At 43.2% G+C, this 25,481-nt stretch overlaps 1 protein-coding gene across 1 annotated transcript in view; it reads right to left on the bottom strand.

The window, feature by feature from the left end:
• The window catches only part of LOC124718779 (centaurin-gamma-1A), a 327,380-nt gene that overhangs the window by 21,842 nt on the left and 280,057 nt on the right, over window positions 1-25,481 (bottom strand). The window contains exons 12-15 of the mRNA XM_047244390.1: window positions 17,138-17,265; window positions 15,177-15,285; window positions 11,214-11,331; window positions 4,555-4,770 (exon numbers count right to left, since the gene is read on the bottom strand). Of these exons, the coding sequence (XP_047100346.1) occupies window positions 4,555-4,770; window positions 11,214-11,331; window positions 15,177-15,285; window positions 17,138-17,265 (571 nt within the window). The remainder of the gene's footprint in view (window positions 1-4,554; window positions 4,771-11,213; window positions 11,332-15,176; window positions 15,286-17,137; window positions 17,266-25,481) is intronic.

The raw sequence follows: 25,481 nt of genomic DNA, 5'->3' as shown, positions 1-25,481 counted from the left end.
GAATACTATGTGGGTGTGGACAGCGTTATGTTGGACGGATGGTACATACTATTTAACAGCACCATGTAGAATACAGGAGACATTTTCACCTACGGCAACCAGAGAAATCAATGGCAGTGAAACATGCTCTAAAAAATGGACAACGTATTGCATTCGCCGAGACATCTGCTATTACACAGACTAATAGTTTCTGGAACAGTGTCATAAAAGAAGCAATTGAGATAAAAATTTCTGGCAACACCCTCAATAAAGATGGCGGCCTGTAGCAACACACAGCTTGATCCCATTTGACTTTAGCAGTGTGGATATAAGATTTGGCTCCTCGGAATATAACAGTTGCCGACTTGCACTGTAACGTGTCCTGTACTCCTTCCCTCTACTACCTACTCCAGTCTGGTGACAGGCATCTCCTGTCCCATCAGAGGCAGGGCTACATATGAAAGCAGCCATGTGATCTACAAGCTAAGCTGTATTCTACATGGGGACAGTGACTAATGAGCTACCTATCCACACAAATGGCAACTGACAAACTGTGCCCGAAAGCCAGCTGGACCACCCAGTTACTGAATGTGATGCTTCACTTCGGTGACTGCTTCACAACTTGCATCATCTTCATCCATCCTACTGACATCAGCTTTTCTGAACTGTGCAGATGGGAACTCTCCCTGCAATATATCCTAAGTTCCCATAACACCCTCAACTCGAACCTTCACTGTCCCTGTCCTCGACCCACCTGTCGTCTTCCTTGTTCCGACTCCAGCACTACACAGACTTCTATTCCACCGATGCTCCGTCAGTCCTTTTCCCGTCCTCTACTTCTCTCCTTTTCTGCTCCTCTTCCCTCCCAAACCTCCCGAATGCACCTGCAGCACTGCCCCGTCCCCACTACATCCCCGTATGCTCCCACAAGCAGTACTTTACCACCTCCACCCCTCCCCCACCCTGCCCTTGCCTCCTCCTTACCCCCACCACACAAGGAATGCTTCTCCCATCAGCCACAGTTGCTTGCAGTACAGCCTCAGTAGGCACAGAGAGTGGTCGCGTGTGTGCATGTGAGCTCAGCTTTTGTGAATGTATGTAGTTTCTACTTTAGAAGAAGGCCCTTTGGCTGAAAGCTCTCAACATCTCTATACTGTGAGTAGGAATCTATCCTATTCATAATTGGTATTACCCATCACAGATTTTCCATTGTTTGAGTTTCCGTAAAAAGAGTAATATGATAACATGTGATCTAAGATTAAGAATTACTTTTTGAAAATATTTGTCTGGAGTGGATGGTAGTGAAATAGAAGTCACTGAAATGTGGTGCTACGGAAGAATGCAGAAGATTAAATAAGTAAGGTATGGCTAAAAGTGTAGACTGGGGAAAAAGAAAATTTATGGTACAATTTGGCAAAACAAAGGGACAAGTTGTATCGGACACATCCCGAGGCATCGAGAAATGATCATTTGGAGATGGAGAGAAGTGTGGGGGTAAAAATCATATAGGGAGATCGAGGCTTGCAGGTTCAAAGGGATGTACACTGCAGGAGTTATTTGAAGATGAGGAGGTTTGCACAGAAAAGACTAGTGTGGAGAGGTGCCTCAAACCAGTCTCAAGACTGAAGATGACAAAAAACCACTTTCAGTAATATACGAATTCTCAGTTTTGTGGCAAAATATACTGTCAAAATTATCTCATTCTTCCAGCCATGTCGAGCGGTTTAAAATCGGTGAGCTTCGAACTGAGTGCTCCTCGGCTATTTTCGAGTGGTGACTGTCAAGTGATTGCAGCTGCCGTGCTTACAGAGCTGCATTGCCTTCAGTGATGTCACTGGTGCTCACTCCAGTGCAAACATAGTAATGTTGTCGTTGCACGTTTGCTGTGCCCACTTCAACCTTCTGATGCCTGAATTTCAAGCTGTGCTTAGCTACAGGCCGCCATCTTTATCGAGCGCACTGCCAGAAATTTTTATCTCGATTTATTCTTTTACGACACTGTTCCAGAAACTATTAGTCTGTTTAATAGCAGATGTCTCGGCGAATGCAATACGCTATCAGTTTTCTAGAGCATGTTTTGCTGCTACTGATATTCTACATGATGCTGTTAAATACATGCACAATCTGTCCAACATAAAGCTGTCCACACCCCCGTAGTATTTTAAATACCTCTGACATTCTGGGACCTAGGTTGTCTTTTACAGGCCTCATTAGTTGTCAAATTTTAGTTTGGGCCTGGAAGGCTGAATCAGTTTCCTTTATTGATCCACAGAACCGCAAAAACACGAGCTTCTTTGTCTGCTCATCAGGAGCACGTTTCTTAGGCAAGACGGCTTGCGAAATCTGGCAGTTGTCATAGCTGTGTTCCTCGAACACATTTCATGAACGGCTCAGTTCCTTCGGAAGGCTTTCAGCATCTGAAACGACTTCCACTTGATGCAAAGGGTGGTGATAGCTGGTAGCACGCAGATACTGGTCTGTGTGGAGACAGGCTAGCCACTCGTAGTGCCTGCAGAAATATTTGGCACTGGGATATGAGCCATAAGGCAAGGGGTTGGGAAGAGGAGTGGAGCAAGGATAGACAAGGATGTTCCTCAGTTTCAGTAAGTGGCAGAATACCAGTGTGGCAGGGCTGGGAAGGCTGGTGGGTAGGATGTTCCTCATTTCAGGGCGGGACAAGAAGCAGTCAAAAGCCTGGTGGAGAATGTGATTCAGCTGCTCTGGTCCCGGGTGATACTGAGTCATGAGGGGAGTGCTCCTTTGTGGCTGAAGGGTGCGTGCATATGAGGTGGTAGGGGACTACAGTGACAATATCCTTGTCCATCTCTGTTGCACCCCTGTTCCCAACACGTTGCCTCACGGCTCATATCCCTGCAACAGACCTATACGCAAGACTTGTCCCATAAATCTTCTACCACCATCTCCTCCAGTCCCGTCACGGGTGTTTCCTATTCCATCAGAGCCACGCCTACTTGTTAAAACAGTCATGTGATCTACAAACTAAGCTGCAACCACTCTGCCACTTTTTACATAGGCACGACAACTAACAAGCTGTCCGCTCACACAAATGTCACTGACAAACTGCGGCCTAGAGGCAGGTGGACCATCCAGTTCCTGAGCATCACTGTTCACTTCAGCGACTGCTTCACAGCCCGTGCTATCTGGATCCGTCCGCCAACACCAGCTTTTCTGAATTTCACAGGTGGGAACTCTTCCTGCATTACATCCTAAGTACCCATAACGACCCTGGCCTCACCCTTTGCTAGTCGCTTTCCTGTCCCTACCTTTCCCATTCCCTGCCCCCGAGCACTAAATAACTTTCTATTCAATCAACACAGCCACTGGCCTTTTCCCCCTCCTCTATTTCTCTTCTTTTTGCCGTCCCCCCCCCCCCCCCACACCCCCCCCCAAACATTCTGATTGCACTTAGCAGCTGTACCCTCTCCCTACCTTGCCCCTTAATGCTTCCACAAGCAGAACTTCTTCATCTTCATGGAGGAGATAAGAAGACTTGCATGATGGGACATATGCACAGAAGTTGGTGGGGATCACAGCGATAAATGTAATAATACTGTATCAACAGCAGTTATTTTTATATTGTTTTATTAGGCAACCAGTTTTGACATTCCAATTACAACACCTTCAGGCCTGTTGCACGAATTCGTATTCGGTTCTGTAGATATTCAAACTTCGTGAGCACGTGTGTTCTTCACACAAGTAATAGCTGTCACACGTGTGAAGAGCGTACGTGCTCGTGAAGTTCGGATATCTATGGAACCAGATAGAATATTGGTGCCTCACCTTATTATACTTGTGCGAGTAGTACTCAGTGCCACTCGTGTGACAGGCCTGAAGATAATGAGACGGGAATGTTGAAACTGGTTGCCTAGTAAAACAATATAAAAATACCTGCTGTCGGTACAGTGTTGTTATATTTCACCGACCAGTTGCTGTCCGTCTGTCCTGACTTACATTTACAGAGATAAATGGGCAATGAGTTACATTGATTTAAATAACCATTTTTGCTGTACAGTTATTTGCCTGTTTACTCACTGAGTGACCCTCATATATTGCGTATTTGGAGAGGCAATACAGGAATTGGCTGGTTCAAATGGCTCTGAGCACTATGGGACTTAACTTCTGAGGTCATCAGTCCCCTAGAGCTTAGAACCTTAAACCTAACTAACCTAAGGACATCACATACATCCGTGCCCGAGGCAGGATTCGAACCTGCGACCGTAGCAGTTCCGGACTGAAGTGCCTAGAACCCCTCGGCCACTCCGGCCGGCAATATAGGAATTCCTGGACTATCGTGACGTAGAGGTAGTTTATCACAAAGAGAAAATCAACATTGTGAATTTAGTTTATGATATGGCATTAATTACTGAAAAGGAACACGAATTTAGCTAGTTGCTTACACTGTTAGATGATTCGTACATTATTCACATAAAAAAAGAAGATATACATAGTGGATCACTAAATGTTAAACTGGGACAAGAGGCTTTTTCATTGTATCTTTCGTGACACTACTCGAGCGTTCCCGCTGCTACAGTTAGAGTCGGCCGCCGCTCCTACCTGCAGACGGCATCCACCAGCTGTTGCGCCAGCGGCGCGCCCGCCGGCGCTGCCGCCAGGAACTCCTTGTGCTCGTACTTGGAGCGGATCCAGCGCTCCTTCTCCTCGCGGCTCGAGTTGGGCGTCGGCTTGGCACGGCCCGGGTGCAGCGACGCCTCCCACAGGCTGTTGGCCGTCGCGTTCCCCATCGCCAGCATCACGCTCAGCTGGCCCGGCCTGTGGACAAGCGACTCGTCTCACCCGGTGTGCCGAGGGTTTCGTTTTACTGTAATCTTTGTCGTTATTTCTCGTGCGAATGTAAGCCTCTGTCAAATAATAGTCTGTAAATATTCCTTCACAATGAGAATGGAACACACTTAAGCTTGTTCGTGAAATACTGAATGTAATACTTAGTGTAAAATGCTGTGGTCCAATTAAAATCAATGCAAGAGTGTCACTGCGGGGAAGGACAGTCGAAAGGAGGACACACGGAGGGTGGCGGTGTAACTGATTGGGACACAGACGGTGGGGACAAGTGTTTCTGCCGTGTCATTCCGATTAGAGTATTAAGGTCGACGAGAGATACGGTCGACAGTATTTGCCAATTTCCTTACGTTTTACCGTGTCAGAGATGTGTAGTTAGGCAGTTTGTGCTACAGTGAATTTGTTGATATTACTGTCAGTACACTATGTGGCAGAATTTATTGGTGGTTTAATTACAAGTAGTGTCAATCTAATGAAACTGATAATTACAGGAATTGTTTCTACATTTAGATAACCGCAACCTCTCACTATGGCAGAGAACATGTGAGACTTACAATTGTAGTACATCTTATTAGGGGAAGATGTGGCACGGTGCTGACGATTTACACGATTTCTTAAGGAATTCCCCCATCTCTTCCACGGAAACAGTGAATTATACTTATGTTTATGTACAAGAGCTTTTCAACAAAAACTGAGACGGAAGCTACAGGACAAAATCAAAGACAATTTCCTACCTACTCGTACTGGTAGGCTGGTAGTAATGCTCTATGTCATACACACCTTTTGCATTTCGCATACCAAAAAATGGAGCTGATGTGAGAGAAGCAGTATGGTGCACTAAAATTCTGTGTTCATTTAAACCGTACTACCACTGAAGCTCATGAAAATCTGCAGCAAAACGTTTGATCAAAAAATATGGTGACTAATTTTATTGAAAACAAAGTAATAATTTTACTTGGAATTTGATTTAATCTTCTTCAGAGCACTGTCCTTGGGTAGTAACGCACTTATCCCAACACTGAATCTCTGAGTGGACGCATTTCTGGAAGGCTTCTTTTGGTAGGGTGTTCGGCTGGTCTGTTGTGGCCCTCTCAATGTCAGGGTGCTGTCAAAATATTTTCCTTTAAGCACGGTTTTACTTTTGGGAAGAGCCAGAAGTTGCATGGTGCTAAATCTGGTCAGTCTGGTGGATGTGGACAGACAGGAACCTTTTTCCTGGCCAAAAGCTCGTGAATAAAAATCGAAGTGTGTCACGGCATGTTGTTGTGATGAAGAAGGAAGTCACTGGCCCCATTTTCCTGTTCTTTCTTCATACATTATTTTGCAAACATTGTAGTATGCACTTGTAAAATTGGGCATTTACAGATATTCCTCTCGGAAGGAACTCTGATTGCAGTATGTCCTAAGCAATGAGCATTACTCTGATATTCGATTTTGACTGAAGTGTGTTTGTAGGGTGAGAAGATGCACTGGTTTTCCACTGGTAACTCTCAATTTTCATCTCACAGTCTCACCCATACACCAAAGTTAATCTCCAGTTACAATTCTGGACATAAAGTTCGAATCTGGATGAAGATGACACTTCAAGCCCATGAAAACTGAGACAAGATTTTCCTTCTGCTCACCAAAAAAAGTTTGGGAACAAATTTTGCACTCACGCACCTCATTTGCAAATTACCAGTTAAATTGCTTTGTAGAGATGAATATGAGATGCTAAGTCCTTTGAACAAACTATTTTTGTCTATTTCCACACGTTTCCTTCTGTTTTTGAAGTTACTGGATGTCCCGAACATTGCTCATCTTCTACCGACTCATTTCCACTTATAAATTGCTCATACCAGTTGTAAAGAGTCTTCAGAGTTACAACATTATCACCATACACCAATTTCAACATTTCGTGTGTTATTTGGCACTTTTTTGCATCTTCAAACAGAACTCAAATGTTCACGCATTGTTCGAGGTCCATGACGTGTGACACACCAAGTAAACACATCACTCTAGTGTCTCTGGATGCTGACTGACAAGTCAGAATGTGTTCCAACTTGACGCTGCCTGTGGCAACTGATCAGATGTCAGACAAATTACGTCAAATGGTAGTAGCACCTACAACTGCTGATAAAGAAATTCATCCACCGAGTTTTTTCATCACGCCATGTAAGTGTAATGAACCTTACATCATTGAAGTGGCTTCTGCAATATTGTGGGACCTGTAGCAGGTTATACCACTGCAACTGTGCTCTCAAGGTCCACTGAGGAAACAGTCTAATTGTCTGCGATATGCCCTGACTCCCCGAGTGTAGTGCCAGCCATCGAGCAGAGCAACCCGTTCTGGGACCTGAGGAATTCTTACACTGAAGCGCCAACACACATACTCCAAACAGTACTTGTTAATAACAAGAGTGAATTTAGGATGAAATTAGCAATTCACAACACCAGCACTAGAAGTATAAATAATTTCCATGTAGGCTCTAAATCCATCTCTGAGGTTCAGAATAGAGTTTCATTATCTGATGCAAAAGGCTGTAACAGGTTGCCAGTAGACACTAGATAGGAAATTGAACATTTGCAAATATTAAAAAAATAAAGTGGAAGAACACCTCATTAAACACTTCTACAAGTTCTCACAGTAATTTTTCAAGAATGTAAATTCCACATAAATCTAATACCTGTATTATAACAATGAAAATAATTATATTTTTGACAATATAATGAAATTGGATAGATAGAAACTCTACTCATCAAGTGGGAGAATACATACATAAAAAAGGATTCACGTGTGCAGACTTTCGGAGCCAGTGGCTCCTTCTTCTGGAAGAAGGATTAAAGGGGAAGGAACAGACAGGGGTGAAGGAAAATGACCGCAGAGGATTAGGAAAAGGGATAGAGGTTGGAAAAGCCACCCAGGAGCTGGTCAGGGGAGAATTACCAGTCAGGTAACTCTCCACTGACCCAGCGGTTCTGGGTAACTTTTCCCAACTTTACCCCTTTTCCTAAATCTCTCCAATCCTTTTCCTTCACCCCTCTTTTTTCCCCTTCAACCTTTCTGCCAGAAGGAGACGCCAGTGGCTCCAAAAGCTTACATACGTAAGATCTTTTTTATAAGTGTGTTCTCCTGCTGCCGCTTGGTGAGTACAGGTCCGGTAATTATCCACTGACCCGGGGTCTAGGTAACTTTTCCAAACTCTACCCATTTTCTTAATCCTCTCCGGTTCTTTTCTTTCACCCCTCTTCCTTTCCCTTCAACCCTTCTGCTAGGAGGAGGAGCCACTAGCACCAAAAGCTTTCATATGTAACACCTTTTATTATGTGTGTTCTGGCTCTGAGCACTATGCGACTTAACTTGTTCTGATTTTTGTGATGGTGTAACTCAGAAGTTGGAAGCTAGTTAATCTACAAAATGTCAGTTTTAATATGGTTAAAATTATAAATGTGGTTAAGCCAATGTATACTCTTAAACTGTTAAATTACAACTGAACCTTACTTGCACCGGGCTACGGATGGAACGAAAATGCGAAGTCTATTTTTGTGGGGTCCACTGCACTTAGGGCAGCGTATAGGTTTATTTCAGCTGTCATTTAAGTTAATCCAATAACAATGTCCACTTCCCCACACAGCTGCATCGCACAATTTATTTCGATCGCACAATTTATTTTGACGTTCACAAACAGTCAGGTCTAAACGTTAAACTCGAGTGCCTTAATCACCACTCGTGTCAACAAAAACCGGGCGACACTAAAATCACCTCGAGAGTGAAATTCGGTGGCCACACATTCCGTGTCAGAAGATCTGCCAGTAGCAGGAGCAAGTTAGGCCAAACCCTCGCTGTAGGTACAGCACTCGATTTTTGGGGCACATTTAGTATGTAGTGTATGTGAATTGAACATCAAAATAAGATTTGTGATACAGCCAAAATGGAGAAACTGACACTGTTACTGAAATAAATCTGAAACACAGCAGTGTCCGACCAGACGAAGTAACCGTGCTGTCGAGGCACGGGGTTGTGCATCACCATTTAGGCAGACGGCTGGAAGTGAGGGATGGCAATGCGCAGTGCACTATTTTTCATTGGCACAGGAAACGGGGAAACATCAGTACACTGTCATACACTGTAAGGCAACTTTCAGAGTATAGGTTAAAGCTCAATTCATACTGGATATCAGGGGAATGAATTGAAACAAAAGGAAATGACACCATCAAAAGGAAGTGTTTTCACACTGGGTGGAACAGCCACACACTGTCACTTCGTAACCTAATAATGAACGGTGGAAGTGAGGTGATACGAAAGGTCAGAGCGTAGTATCAGAATTAACAAACTAGCAACAATAATAGAGTTTATTAAAGGCCGAAGCAACATTCACAGCAGGCGTTCTCAGAAAAGGTCGTATATTAAATTCTCTGCTCTGCTGAAAACTGAACAAACAGAAAAACTTTGTCCAAACATTTCAAAACATCAACATTTATTTCAGTAAGAAAACTTGTTTTCTTTCTAAGTGTGAAATGAGGAAAAAATGTGTGATTTTGCTTTGGAAAGTCCGGGTGGAAATATTGACAGTATTACGAAAAGGATAAATTGCTACTCACCTTAGAGATGAGAAGTTGTGTTGCAGACAGATGCGATGAAAAGACTGTTACGCACTTAGGTTTTGGCCAAAGCATTGTTCAAAAAAGAAAACAAAAATGCATTCACAGAAGCAAGCACATCTCATGCACACGTAACTGCTATCTCCGTTCAGCATGCAACTGCCACTTTTAATGAAAGCAGCAACTCAGAGTGGGGTGGAGAGGAGGAGGAATAGCAAGGTGGAGGAAGAGAAGAACTCTGTTTAGTGGAGCGTGCAGTGACTAGATGGTGGCAGGGAAGGCTGCCGGGTGCAGCATCAGGAGGATGTGGGGAAGGTGAGCACATGGGGAGGGGGTGGGGGGGGGGGGAAGGGGGGGCAAGACTGCAAAAAGAGAGAAGCAAGCAAGGGGAATGATGGGCAGTATACAATGAGGGTGAAGGGAGACGAATTCAGAGGATGTGTGGGACTGCGAACAGTAGGTTGCCACGGGTGAAGGCCGCAATAATTTTCAGAGTAGGGAATGTGTCGTAAGGATGACTTCTGTCTGTGCAGTTCTGAAAAGCTGGTGGTGAAGGGGAGGATCCAAATGGCTCAGGTTGTGAAGCAGTCACAGACAACCCGGGCAATTTCGATGCTCCCCTCCGTCACCAGCTTTTCTGAACTGTGCAGATAGGAGTCATCCTTACAACGCATTCCCCACCCCCAAAATCATCCTGCCTCAAGCTACAGTAACCTAATGTTCCCACTTCCTCCACCCAACAGTTTCCATCGCCTCTGTCCCACACCTCCACCCAATTCACTTCCTCACCGTCCCTGTATTCCATTCTCTGCCGAAGCACCCTCATCCTCCCCTCCCCCTCCCCCTCACCCCTCACAGCCTCCCAACAATGCACCCGAAAGTCTCGTCCTGCCACAATCTAGATCCTGCACAATCCCCTAAACAGTGCTCCTCCCTCTCCCCACCTATACCCCCTTCCCTGCCCCTCTCCAGATTGCTGCTTCATTCAATGCAGCAGTTGCATTCTAGCTGGAGATAGCAGTCTGGTGTGTGAGGTGTGAGGTGTGTGTGTGTGTGTGTGTGTGTGTGTGTGTGTGTGTGTTTTTAAAAAAAGGCTTTGGTCAAAAGCTGTGTAACTGTCTGTTCATTGTGCCTGTCTGCAGTTCATCTCTATGGTGAGCAGCAGTCTGTCGTTTTCATAACATTATTGTTTTTCTACTTTGATAGAACTGACTTTTATCACTTTTATCACGTATTGTGAAACCTAAAACTGTTTCTCCACTTTTATATATTTGGATTCTTTTGTGTGAGGACATGCATCAGAAAAATATTTAAGACCTTACTGAACCTTCGCATTATCTCATGAAAAACAGAGCAAGTAATAATAAAGATACAGAAGACACAAAATCCACTACTATGATACAAACAAGTGTGACAAGATTATGTTAACTTCCATTGTTGGCAGATGGTACAGTCACCCCCCCCCCCCCAACATCACCATCAAAAGTCTCTCCGTGACAATTCTTTAACACCAGACATGGCATCCTGTTTCACTGACAATCTGTGCGAATACTGAGTTCTCAAATGCACTGTGGGTCATTTTGACATTCTGATCTGTGAAATCCAGAACCAGTCAAACTTAATATTCCGAATGACTCACAAGCAACACAGAGTGTTCTCAACGTAATTCCAAATCCCGAGTCGTGCATTCCACGTCTCGCAGAGAGTCCGTCGGTGTTCAAGGCTAGTACGAAAGTGCCCGGGCCACATTTTGGAACAGTCTGTCAAATTTACGGTACAGCACAGACACACAAGAAAGGTCCAAAAAAAAGTTAAGAAGTTTCAGGTGCACTCACGTCCACTCGTCAAGATGCAGCGACCGCACTCTCGAGATGTGGGAACCCAAGTTGCGATGCACGCCGGAGCACTCGATGCACATCAGAACCCCCAGGTTGACACTGGCCCAGTCTGGGTCTGAAATTCAACCAATTATATTTTAATAATTTGCAGAAGATATCAAGTGAGAAAAATATTTCCTATTTTGTAAAAAATCACACTACAAATAAAAATCACCGCCACTGTTGGTGACTTAAACTGACTGTGGCACAGGGGGAGGCAGTTTAAGCAGCTATAAGACTATTATACCAACTCCCTAGTTAACTGAATGTGCTGACGGAGCATTATAATAACATCAATAACAAACTGGAGTCATTAAAAGGGGTGATCAGCAAGAATGTTTCTTATTTTTTTATCTAATAAAATATTGCAATGTTGCTGTGGTACTGACTGACTGTATTCAGCCCTCAATCTCGCTCTATGGCTTTTACCCTGTCCCCCACACACTTCTTTCCGTTAGCAAACAGGGTTCCTCGACGAATCGGGATGCGTCTTACCAGGGGTCCCTTCTTTCGATCAGGTTGTACCACACATTTGTTTTTCCCCCCAATTCTATTCAGTACCTCCTCAACTGCTATTTGATCTATCCATCTAACTTTCAGCAATCTCCTACAGCACCACATTTCAAATGCTTCAATTTTTTTCTCCTCTGAACTCTTTATTGGCCATGTTTCACTTCCATAAGACTCCATTCCAAATACGTGCCTTCAGAAAAGAGTTCTTTAACACCTAAATTTATACTCAGTGTCAGCACATTACTTTCATTTTCCTCACTAATATTGTAGTAATGTATGCGTGCATTGTAATAATTCTAATGTTGTAATAACGTACCAAATTTATCTCCAGCACCAACATTCTAACATTCTTCCACAGTTTTTAGCAACATCAGCATATTCTGCCAATATAGCTCAGGCTGCTATTTTGTGTTAAAAACATTGCATTCGAGTACAGGTTGGGCTGCAATTTTCTCCATGTGCAAGCCAACTATGCTCAAAAACTGGACTCATTTCATATGAGAACAATTTACAGACGTCTTGCAACCTGTCCCATGACTGGTGCCGGTTGTTAATTTCTACATTTATTTAAAAAAAGAAGTGTACATAATAGCTCCTGTTGCTAATTGCTCCAATATGAACACACTGATGTAATTTCGTGCATGTACTCATTAGGTTTTGCTGTGATTCTGCTACAAACCATCATGTTTGTTGAGTGAGCAAGAAATCTGGAAAGTTCAAAAGGAAGAAATTGCTCAATAACTCACCTCATACTTTTTTCTTGGGAGGTTACTCATACTTTCTGCCATCGTTACTGTCAAATTTGTGATCTATCAAAGAACTAATGCAAATACAAAAAATAAATCTTGAAGCGTGGCCATTTTCAGTACGTATCCCCCCGAATTATATCAATTACATATGTGCCACTAAAAAAGCATAATTGGTCACTTTCCTGGGCACAATAGTCTTGTAAGTGGCCGGTCTCCAAAGTGTTAAGTGCAATACAATGAAATGACTTGACGCTATGAAACATTATTGATTTGAAGAGCTAATTTTAAATATAAAATAATCTAATACATTAATTTTAAGAGTAACTTGAAGATACTCTTCAATGGAGTAGGAGTTGCCCAAGTAAGGACATCTGATTCTGTCCTAAATTCTGCCAAATGCATCACAAGACATTTAATATTCCTCGTAAGGCTGTTGAACACACATGTATCCTCATATTTGACTCTGTTCTCTGCCAATGCTAACTCCTCAAAGCACTTGTAGAGGGTGTTTTTGGTCCTACAGTTCACATCACATCAGAACGCAGCACATCAGAATATGGCCAAGTTTCCAGCTGTTCTGTGCATCCACCTCCAGTAACCGCCAACAACCACTAAGATTTATCCTCTCTCTGAGCACCTAGTTGCGATGATGATTGCTGCTTTCCTATAGCCATTGCTGTTCTTTGTGCAGATACAATGTCACAGAGCGAAATGCCAGTGACATTTTGTGGTAGTGGTGTATCTGTGAACATGTGTGTGTGTGTGTGTGTGTGTGTGTGTGTGTGTGTGTGTGTGTGTGTGTGAGCACATGCACGCACACACGTGCGTGCCAGTGCGATCCATAAATAAATATGTGAGGTTATGGCAGTAAACAAGAAGTGCTTCAGGGGCTGGTATTGGGGGGATTATTTACCACATTTATTACCTTTTCAAATGTAAATCCTATAGCAGACTAGCAGACATTTTAAAATCACAGGAATGGACTGCAGAAGCATGTGATGTCAGTAAGGAAACTCCACAGAAAATTATAAATATAAGTATCAAAGATGAAGGAAGTTAGCAAAAGTTTGCTTTGTCTTGCCTGGAAAGCACCCACTTTCCAAGGAAGCTGTAACACTGCAGAACAATTTTGACAATGACACTAACGTATACAGGGTGAACATTAATAAAACTGACGACCTGCAGGGATGGATTCCTGACTAGAAATGGACAAAAAAGATCTTACGAACATGTGTCCAGAAATGCAGCATTGCCACAGTAGATGGCACTGACTAATGAAAGTTCCTCTGACTTTGTCTGCTGCAGGCTGTGAGACTGACACAGCATACCGTAAGCAGCAGAACGGTCTCGGGAACAAACCGAGACGGTGTTTGTGTACGGCCGAGCAGATGGAAACGGTTAAGAGGTAGCACGGCTATACCAAAACAAGTACCCTCCAGACGCCGACCACATCACACGACATTTCGAGCCCTTTCTGGAGGTTTGTGTGATCCTGGGTTCTTTTAGACAGACGAGCATGCAGGGAGGCAGTAGACTCTGCATACACCAGATTCGGAGGACCGGGTTCTACGGGACGATCCGTCTCCGTCGTGCGCACACCGTCCGTTTCCAGACAAGTATTAGTAAGACAGTCTTTCTTCCGTTTCCAGTCATAAACTCATCTCTGCAGTGTGTCGGTTTTATTATCACGAAGCAGTTGTGGAACACTAAATTTTTTGAAGAAGTCCCCGTACGATATTCCGAATATACGGGGAACGATCGCGCAAAGCAAAAATTCGAGTAAATGTGGATTCTAAAATGCATGTCTTAAGAGCAATGAGCACCTCTTCGTCTCTGATACTGTGAAATAATCTCTTCTACTGAAAGCTCTTTGCTTTCCTTTCCATATTTTTGGTGGGCATAGTATAGGGGAAATAAATAAAAAAATAAATAAATGCCCACTAAACATGGGATCTAAAATGCATACCTTAAGAGGTATGAGCATTTGTTCAGCAGAAGATGTGTGACTCACAGATTGACCATCTCTCAAAATATGGAAACTAAAGAGCTTGCAGTAGAAGAGATTTGTTTCACACTATCAAAGATTAAGTGTTCACAGCTCTGAAGGTACGCATTGTAGAGCCCGTGTCTAGTTGACAGTTTTCCTTCGAACGGTGGTTTGTGTCGTATCCCCGAATACTAACTATTCCTCGTGAAACACCCTACACAATTCTTAAAACAAATTTCTGTATTCTGACAACAGTATCTCTGTAACCAGAGTTCTCCTCTGTTTCCCCTCTCCCTCAAAGAAATTCCGTGACTCGTTAGTAAATGGAAATTTGCAGAATAAACTGATTAAGTAAATCACTTGTAACAGTAATCGTGCATACTGCAAACATGGCCGAGAAAAGGCAGTCTTCCTGTAAATTATTTAGTGCATTCCACAGTAGAGTGAGAGATGGTAAAAATGAACAATGGGGCATAAGAATAACTTACTAATAAACTGAGTTTGGCAACAGGCAAATACAAGCAGCAAACTAGAGACACCTGATACTGTGTGCCTGGGTCTGTCTGAACTGTAAGCGTGACAACAGAGCTCACGGGCAAGGTACTGCATACTAGATCAGTGTGTGTCACTCTCAGCAACTGAGGCACCCCCCTCGCTGCAGTTGCCACTCACTGGGGTAATCGCAGTCCACGCAGTGCGAGTTGCCGGGAACCCTCGTCCTGATCGCCTCCAGCGATGCTGCGTCAGCACCGTAGAATTTCGTCTTGAGGCTCTCGTTGGCCTGGAAATATTGAAATGACAGATACATTATTTTTGGTTATTCAAAGTAAAACGTGGTTTTATTTGTGACAAACATGAGGAACAGAGTCTAAAAGGCTGGCAATAGTTACAAAATTTGCCGCATCTGGCAACAAATGCAGACGATCACACTAGAAAAACTACAGCCCAGTACTGTTTTAACTTTTTATTTTTCTTTTATTTATTTATACGCTATGCATATAATGATCAGTTTTTCAATTTGTGACAGCTTCAGTTTACATAATCCTGAGATACAGGGTTTGTACTAATTTTATTTCTCGTGCTAGTGAACAGTAAATACATACATTGATATAAAGAGTCAAGAATAAAAAAATATCTGTTTTCTTTTACAAAACTAAGTTTGTGACTACATAAACTAACAATTTTACAAGGAGACACAACAATTTGAAATCATTTATTCAATAACAGTATTTCTCTGTTAATAGGTACTTCAGTTTATTTTGTAAGGTATTTAAATTGGCCATATTAAAGTGAGATTACAGTCTATTGTAAAAAATTATCCCTATTGTGTGTGGACTGTAATTTGCTGCTTTTTTTATTACTTATAATTCTATAAAGTATTTCCTTTCCCATGTGTTGCTTTTATGTACATTACTGTTCTTTACAATGTGTTTTCAATTTAGCTTCAGAAACATGATTGCCTGCAGAATGTACATAAACTAGGAGGTAAGTATTTTACATTCTTTTATTTGCCTTAGCTACAAATCTTACTGTCTTTCCTTGTAGTCTAAAAAGCCTGCCGGTGCTCTACCACGTATCTCAATACCGTACTGAAGATGCGGATTTATCGATTGGAAATATATTTATCTCGAGCTATCGTGTTTTGTGAAGGCTTAGACCTATTTCAAAAAATTACATATTTGTACTGTTTTTCTTACAAATACGATTTCCATACTCTTTCTGTGGCAGACGTTTATCCACAATTATACCCAAAACTCTTCCTGCACTTAAGATGAAATTTTCACTTTAAAAAATTACTTACCAGCAGTTATTTCAACATTCAAAAATATACAGCATCTAGTTTCCACAGTGTATCAATACAATAAAATCTTCACGGGTTCCTTGATGCATGAGATTTCAATGAGAACGCATTCCATCTTGTGGTAAAACCCGTGAAGATTTTATTGCATAAAGAATACTATTCATTGAAATAGAAAAGTTGTGCAAGTAAAAAGTGTGATGCTGGGTGGTACGTAATATTTTTTTTACTAAGCTTCGCTGAAAATTAAGCAGAACATCTTTCTTTTGCTGTGTCTTAGTAGCAATGAAAAAATACGCAGTGAAAGTTTTATGTAAATTGGAGAGCAATCTTGACAACTGCATGACATATCAAAACAAACTGAATTTTAAATGTGTTTGTATACTGTATTACTTGACATTTTTGGCATATTCAGAACCAGTTGCTGTTGAATAGGACAGAACATAAGCAAACATTTTTCAAAGAGAAAGAATCTGTTCCCCAGTAGCTTTGAATTTAGACACAAAATTGAATTTCTTCTCTGCTCTGTCACTTGATCAATATTTGACAACTAATGACTCTACTTCTTCTGTCTTTCTAAGTGGAAGCTTTCATTGGTGGCAACAATGAATATTTAGGAATATTAAAATACTGTAATGAATAAACTGGTTATAAAAGATTTGTTGTTATAATAATAATATTATCTGATTTTAGTGATATGATGGAAAACATTTGACTTAGCAGGAATGTAAGTAAAGTAGCCATGCAGTACTGTCATCCTAAAGTTACATACATGTGAGGCATATCTTTATAAAGCAGAGACTGGATTCTTGATAAATAACTGGATGCTACTTACTTGCAGTGAGTTGAGGATTTGCTGTTCAATGGCCATAACCCACTCATCCCTTTCCTCTGAGTTGCTGGCTTCAAAATGCCACTGTTTGTTGTCCAGGGAGACAATGAAGAATTCATAGCCGTCAGAGTCTGCAACAGAAATATGTCGTCTTGATGCTACTAATATAATTACGTACAACTGTGTAATGAAACCATTCTCTTCTCTCTTCAGTTATCAATTACTCGCTGTATTGACACAGAGTTTCATTCCTTTCATATTGAAGTAAAAAAAAAAAAGGGATACAAACTTAAATTGTCTGAGACAGCAAGTAAAGTGGGACCAGAGTACCTCGAACTGTTATGATATATATTCCCTCTCCCTCTGTAAATGTCCACTTTTTATAATTTAATTGTCATGACTTTTGCACAGAGGCAAGAGAATTGCACACTGATTTCTGAAACTTTTCTACCTGCTCCATTCAAAGTTCATAAAAGTACTGAACTTGGTTGGTTGGTTGATTGGGGTTTAAGGGACCAAACAGAACAAGGTCATCAGTCCCTTGTTTCAAATGTGATCCATTCAGACAGTTTGACATCTCAGAAAAGTCAGAACGATAAAAGGTAAAAGGCTAAAAAACGTAAAAGTGCAGTTGTGTTGTCAATCGTAAAAACCAAATGACGGAAGTCAGCAAGTGGGCAACCCCAAGGCTATGCTAGAGGCAGGAAATATCCCACCTCTGATGCAGCAGAGGCAAGACCACCTGCTATTTAAACCACTAGAATGTAGAAGTGTGTATTGTAAAAGGAGACTAACCAATTATAAAAAGTAATAAAAAACAGAGTAAAAGGGAAAGAGAGGATCTTGGCCACGGAGGGGAGTCAGGAATCTCCAAACACAGCTTACAGTGGGAGACACCCCAACCCTCACCGCCCTGCGCCAACACCAGAGTGAGATTAAAAATCTTAAAACTGAGAATAAAAACCACTTTCACGGAGGAAACTGAGAACCAGTTCGACCATCTGGGAATCGTCAGCCAACATTAAAGGTAAAGTGGGGGAAGTCTGTACTTAGTAGGCAGAGTCAAAAGAAGGGGGCACTCCACCAAAATATGGGCTTCTGATTGGAAGGCTCTACAATCACAGACTGGGGGTGGCTCATTACGCAAAAGAAAACCGTGGGTCTTTCTGATACGGCTGATGTGGAGACGACACAGGGTGGTTGAGGCCTTTCCGGAGGGGCAGAAGGAAGAACGCCACGGGACAGGTGTCACCTTAATTGCACGAAGTTTATTGGACAGGGAGGTAGCCTCCCAAGAGTTTGCCCATGATTGTGCAAAGTGGGATTTGATGTGAAGCCGTAAATCCACTGCAGGAGGGGTTACAGAGAAGGGGAGGGGGGGTGGGGATAAGTGACTGCTCCCCAAGCCAAACGATCAGCAAGCTCATTACCTGGGATACCCACATGGCCAGGGACCCAAAGGAAGTCAACGGAACAAGCAGCACGGTGAAGATCAGTGAGACGGTCACGGATGGCCGAGACCAAGGGATGCCGGGAAAAACACTGGTCAATAGCCAGAAGGCCACTCGTGGAGTCCGTACATAGCAAAATTCAGTTGAGTTGAGACTGTTTAATAAAGGTAAGGGCCTGGGAAATTGCCATCAATTCTGCAGTAAACACCCCACACTTAGGTGGCAGGAGATGATATTCCGTGCCAACAGAGGACGTGATGGCATATCCCACATGATCAGCATATTTATAGCCATCAGTGTAAAAAACAACAGCATCCCGAAACTCCCATAAAATTTGTCGGAAAAAAACAACGGAATGCGAAAAAAACAATGGAACACCATTGGGGGAATGAAATCTTTTGGACCTCGGTGGAGATCCATCTGAATTTGGAGCCGAGGAACTAACCGGGTGGTTTGGGGGGGGGGGGGGTTGGGGAAGGAACGTTGGAGACAGGACAAAGAAGGAAGCTGAAAATTACGATGAAGAGACGCAAGGCGGACCCCAACTGGTGAACCCGCCCGAGGGTGGGAATCAGGTGGGTGACGTCCATGGTCTGGGAACAGGATAGAATAGGAAGGATGAGTGAGACAGGAACGGACAGCGATTGCATAAGAAACCGGAAGCTGGGATCACCGAACAGAAAGAGGGGGGGGATCCCAGCTTCAACCAGGAGACTATCAACAGGGCTAGTAGAGAAGGCACCGGTGGCCAAACAGATACAACTTGACAACCACAGTCCAAGCGAGACAGCACAAAGCCCGATAAAGGCGGAGAAGGATGGAGTGGTCTGCACCCCAGGAGGTGGGGGCAAGGAATCGAAGGACAGAGTTTATGGAAAAATCCTGCCTTCAGAAGTCCAATGTGAGGCAGCCAAGTGAGCTTGTTGTCGAAAAGAAGACCCAGGAAACGAAACTGTGGGACCACAGATAATCGCTGCGCATCGAGATAGAGCTCCGGGTCGGGGTGGTTCGTAGTAAGGCGGCAGAAGTGGACCACCCGCGATTTTAAAGGAGAGAATTAAAACCCGTGTGAGAGGGTCCGTGCAGAGGCACGCCATATAGCTCCCTGTAGCTGCTGCTCTGCAGAGGCCATCGAAGAGGAACTAACACAAATGCAGATATAATCCACATACAGAGCAGGGGTAACCAAAGGACTGACAGAGGCCACAAGTCCATCTATAACAATGAGGAAAAGAAGTACACTCATACGGAACCCTGTGGGATGCCATTCTCCCGGGTCCGTGGAGTACTAAAAACAGTACCAACCCAAACCCCGAATGACCAGTGGAACAGGAACTGGCAGATAAAAATCGGGAGTGGACTCCGAAGTCTCCACTCGTGAAGTGTAAGTAAGATGTGATGGCACCAAGCCGTGTCACAGATCTTGCAAAGGTCAAAAAATACTGCAACCAAATGGCAGTGCTGGGAAAAGGCCTGCCGAACTGCAGATTCCGAGCGAATTAAACGATCGATCGGAGACCGTCACTCTCAGAAGCCACACTGGTAAGGGGACAATATATCCCGAGATTCGAGGACCCAATTGAGCCGACAGGCTACCATCAGTTCAAGTAACTTGCAAACAACATTTGTCAGACTAATTGGCTGATAGCTTTCGACAAACAGGGGGTTCTTACCAGGCTCGAGGACAGGAACCACAATGCTATCCCTCCACTGATAAGGGAAGTCACCCCGGAGCCAAATACGGTTAAACACCCGGAGAAGATGTTGCCATTGTGCAGCACTGAGATGTCGAAGCAGTCGGTTACGAATAGAGCCTGGGCCAGGGGCCGTATCACGAGAAGAAGAAAGTGCGGAAAGAAGTTCCCATTCGGTAAAAGGTTTGTTGTAAGATTCTGACTGACAAGGGGTAAGACATAAGGTGGAAGCTTCGGCCCATTATTTCTGGTGAAGGAAAGTAGCAGGATAGGAGGCTGATGCTGTTGCAAAATGGGTCGCAAGATGTTCCGTGAGAATCGACAGGTCCGTGCAAAGGCCATCCGGGAGGTGAAGGCCCGGGAGGGTAGACTGCCGATGGTAACCTTGGAGAGAGCGAAGTGTAGCCCATACCTGTGACATAGGGACAGTAGAACCGAGGGAAGAAACAAAGCTTTCCCAGCACACCCGTTTGCCCTGTTTGATTAAGGAACGGGCTTTAGCACAAAGGCGTTTAAAGGTAATAAGGTTTGCAATGACGGGTGCCTTTTAAAGTGTCGCAAAGCTCGACGGCGATCACAGATGGCAATGGCAATGGCCGTATTCCACCACCCGACTTGCCGGCAGCGAAATGGTCCAGATGAGCACGGTACAGCAAGGCTAGCAGCGCGAACAATCACGTCACACGTGTCACGTAGGACATCGTCAATACAACCCGAGAGAGAAAAAACGACCTGTGCAGTATATAGAGGCCAATTGGCGCGCTGTAGAGACCGACGAGGTAACCTGTCCGTAGGGGAGCGGGAAGGGAGTGAGAGAATCAATGGGAAATGGTCACTGTCACAAAGATCGTCATGTGGCAACCAGAGTAATGAAGGGAGGAGGGAGGGAGAAGAAAGAGAAAGGGAGAAGAATGGCAGAAAAGGTACCGTGACCGGCGCTGAAATGAGTAGGGGAGCCATCATTAAGAAGGCACAATTTGTGGTCTGCAAGAAACTGGTCTACGAGAAGACCCTGACGAGATGGAAATGCACTGCCCCACAAGCTACGATGAGCATTAAAGTCCCTGAGAAAGAGGAAGGGAGGAGGAAATTGCTGAAGAAGGGCAGTTAAGGCAGCAGGTGTAAGAGTCCTGTCAGGAGGGAGATAAAGATTGCAAACTGTGACCTCAGAGTCCACGTGGACCCTAACAGCAACCACTTCCAATGTAATTTGAAGAGGAATCCACGTGCTAGCAACGTCCGTACGGACTGACGTACAAACGCCACCAGAGGCCTGCAGGGGGCCGACCCGATTTTGACAGAAAACACGGAACCCACAGAGGGTCGGTGAGTGATCGTCAGTAAAATGAGATTCCTGTAGAACCACGCAAGATGCAGAGTAACACGAAATAAGGGATTTCAACTCCAGAAGGTGACGGTAATATCCATTACAATTCCATTGGATAACCACAGAACGATGGTTCAAATGGGGGTTGAACAGGCTAAAGCCAGTCGTGCAGCCAGGTAACCACCCATCACCGATAAAGGAGGGGGCGAAATCTGTGAACGACAGCTCAAAATCAGGGTGCGAAGATGGGGATGGGACCTCTGGTGACACCAGAGGCCTCTTGTCCCGGGACTTACGTTTCTTCTTCTTTTCCGTTTGAGATCGAGGAGGGCTGTGCGGCATAAAGGGGCCAGCTGCAGCAAGATCTGGAACAGAAAAAGATCGGGGCGACCTGGGGGCCCACAGACTGTGGTTCTCGTGGTCGTCGTGTGTCAGCAGGCCTCTGGTCTTCCGCACTTTTACCCACAGCAAACAAAGTACTTTTATGGTAAAAGTAATTTCCAATGGGAATGTTTTGAGCCTGTTAGAACGAGAAAAACACCAGAGCACAACATTCTGAAAGGAGGAATGCCTGGCCTAACAGCCAAAGGCCGAAGTTTCGGACAAAGTCCTACAAAATCTCAAATATGGGAGAATTTATTTGATGATGACATGATAGATGAAATAGTTTTACATAAAAATGTGAAACTGAATACAATAAGGGCAAAGTTGCAGGAAACAACTAATCCATCCAATTACAGAGCCTTCTAATGATGACATCAATATTCAAATCGCCTCATGAAGATATGTTGTCTCTTTTCAAAAAGGATCTGACCGGTCGTCCTATATTTGTGGTGACAATGTCGGCAAAGCACTTTGAAATACTTCTAAGCAGCCCGAGACTTGACAACGCGACTACCAGAGACGAAAGAAAGAAGTCAGATTGCGCAGCTGCAATATCGAACATTTTTGAGAAATTCATTGTTAATTCTCAGCAATTATACTGTGTAACAGGCAATGTTACAGTGGAAGAAATGGTAGTACCATTCAGAAGAAAATGTCCTTTCCACATTTATATGCCTAGCAAACCATCCAAATACGGCATAAAAATTATGTGCCTGGCAGGCTCTGGAAGCGCTTACCTCTTCAATGCCTACATATATTCATGGAAAGATAGTGATGGATGTGGCCTGACAGAAGAAGAGAAAAAGCTTGCCAAACCAACTCGGGATGTTTTATGTCTCTGCAAACCAATAGAAGGAAGTAACAAAAACATTACCACTGACAACTGGTTTACATCTATAGAACTCATTCGTGAGCTGAGAAAGAGAGGGCTAACATACATAGGAACGGTCAGAAAGAACAAATGCAAAACTCCCCAAGAGTTTTTGGCTGATAAAAGTGGGCCAGTTGGGTCAGCATTATATGGATTCTCTGAGAATACAACACTGGTTTCATTTTTTCCTAAGAGAAACAAGGCAGTAATTCTTTTATCTTCAATGCATTATTCCATTGAAAATGATACCATAAAAAATAAGCCAGAAAAATATTTGTTACTACAATGCAATGAAATTTGGAGTAGATTTGCTCGACATGAAATGTTCCAATTATTCGTCAAACAGACGTACAAGGCACTGGCCAATGGCAGTCTTTTACACACTTGTAAACATCAGTTGCATGAACAGCTTTGTTCTGTATTTGTGCTACAGAGGAAACTCCACGCTAAATTGTCTCAAATTCACCAAAAGTCTGGCCATAGAGCTGATGGAGCCACATATCAGAAGATACCTGAAAATTCAAAATTTACCTAGAAATATCAAGGAAATGAACCACAACGTTTTGGAAGACACTCAGCAATCAAGCAAAGGCATACCAAGTGACAGAATGGACAAAAGGAAGATGTGTATGAAGTGCCGTGCATCTAAGAAGCGGAAAATGGTGTAAGAGTGCATCAAATGCGGTCACCCAGTTTGCCTGGAATACAGCAGAAAGATGTGTGTCGACTGTGCAAAAGAGATGTGATTTAATATTTCAGTTCAGTTGATTATTATCTTTTTTATGTTTTGTGCAATATTTTATTTATATTTAACAATATATTGTCTGGTATAACAATGGTGAAAATCATATGAAATCTGACACTGAATGACTCCTTGTACTTGTGATCTTTCATGTTTATTTTATATAATTTAAACAACAAAGTGTTTATATGGGCTGAAAAGTACTAAATTTACTATCACATGAATTAACTGACAATTTATTTGATTTCTGTCAACTCTTGTGGAGTTATGTGATATAAAATATTAAGTGGTCTGAGAGACCGCATATTTCTAGTTACGCACATTTCAGAGATGTTTTGGGTTAAGGGTTAATATTTATTATTCCCCTCATAGATTTGAACATATAATACAATGTACTGTAGGCAAATGAGCCGGACTGTTATCTGCAGCGATGCAATTCAGCAACGTGGACTCTGACCGCTCTCTGCTGCCATGCAGGTGCAGTTCTCCTACCACCACGCTTCCTTTCCGCCTTTCTACTCCACCTCTACCTGCGGATGTGCCATCCCAGGTGACACAGACTTTATAAATGTCAGAGCTACTACAGAGAGGAAGCCACAATGCTTCTTGTCCCCTGCAGCAGTCACTCAAAACAAGTATCGCAACTGAAACGCTCGATAAGTAAGAAATCGATTCTGTACTGTGAATTTTTGAGGCGAAAAGATCTCAATGCTGTTGACTTTTGTCATGAAATTTGTGCTTTGTGCTGACCAAATGTGAAGAGAGACGATAGTGTGCATTAGTGGTATCGTCCATTTCAGATGGGACGGGCAAATATTCACGATGAAGATGGAAGTGGCCATCTGGCTGTAGTCGGCAATGAACTTTTGCATTAACAGCTTGGAGGAAGATGCCTTACAAGTAAAAAACTGTGAGTGGTAATGGGAGACATGTTCGCTATGTTGATTGGAGATAAAACAAATGTCTGTGGTCTGAGGTCATAATGCCTTACCTGACAAACCAATGCACAGTCAAAACTCTGCCAGCCAGAAGATTACTGGTACCGTCTTTCTTTTGTGACACTGAAGGAATTGTATTTTTGGGCCACAGAAGGACAATCAGTTCTGAAGCTTAACGTGAGACATTAAGAAAATTGAGAAGAGCCACTCGAAGCAAGTGACGTGGTTTCACGTCTACCATTCTCCTATTTCTGAACACAATTTTCCGCCACATGCTACCCAGTATACAAGAGCATTGTCTCATAAGTTGAAATGAAACATTTTTGCATATGCACTCTACAGCCCACACTCATCTCTGAGTGGTTTTCCCATCCTTGTACACACGAAGAAGTGCCTCGGGTTCCAAAGCTTCGACACCAAAGGAGAACTCTAACATAATGCCAAAAGCTAACTGTAATCTCAGGTGACCAAATTTTACACAGAGGGAATTTGTTAACTCATTAATGTACATGATAAATGCTTAAATCTGAATGGTGTTTATTCAGAGAAGTGATACAAATGCATGGTGTTAAGAATCTCTTGTAAGTTTGTTTTAAATAGTCCATTATTTTATTAAAATGTTAATTTCTAGACAGCTATTATATAGTCATACACCATCAGTTATTTTTGCTGTGCGCTTTACATGGCATTTGTTATGCCATATCCTCTGTCAACTAAGCCAATGCTGTTTCATGTGCACAGACAAGGAGAGCAAGAAGTGACTTCTGAGTTCCCACAGTGGGCAGCACCATTAGAAAGGCGTACTTCAATGCTAGTGACTGTTGGCACTGTGTGTCAGGTACTAAGCTGATCAGACAGTCTACATCTACATCTACATCTACATCTCTACACCACAAGCCACCTTATGGTGTGTGGCAGAGGACACTTCTCGTGTAACTAC

Source organism: Schistocerca piceifrons, chromosome 10 (genome assembly GCF_021461385.2).
Source record: "Schistocerca piceifrons isolate TAMUIC-IGC-003096 chromosome 10, iqSchPice1.1, whole genome shotgun sequence".
Lineage (NCBI taxonomy): Eukaryota > Metazoa > Arthropoda > Insecta > Orthoptera > Acrididae > Schistocerca > Schistocerca piceifrons.
This window is presented reverse-complemented; position numbering and strand designations above follow the sequence as displayed.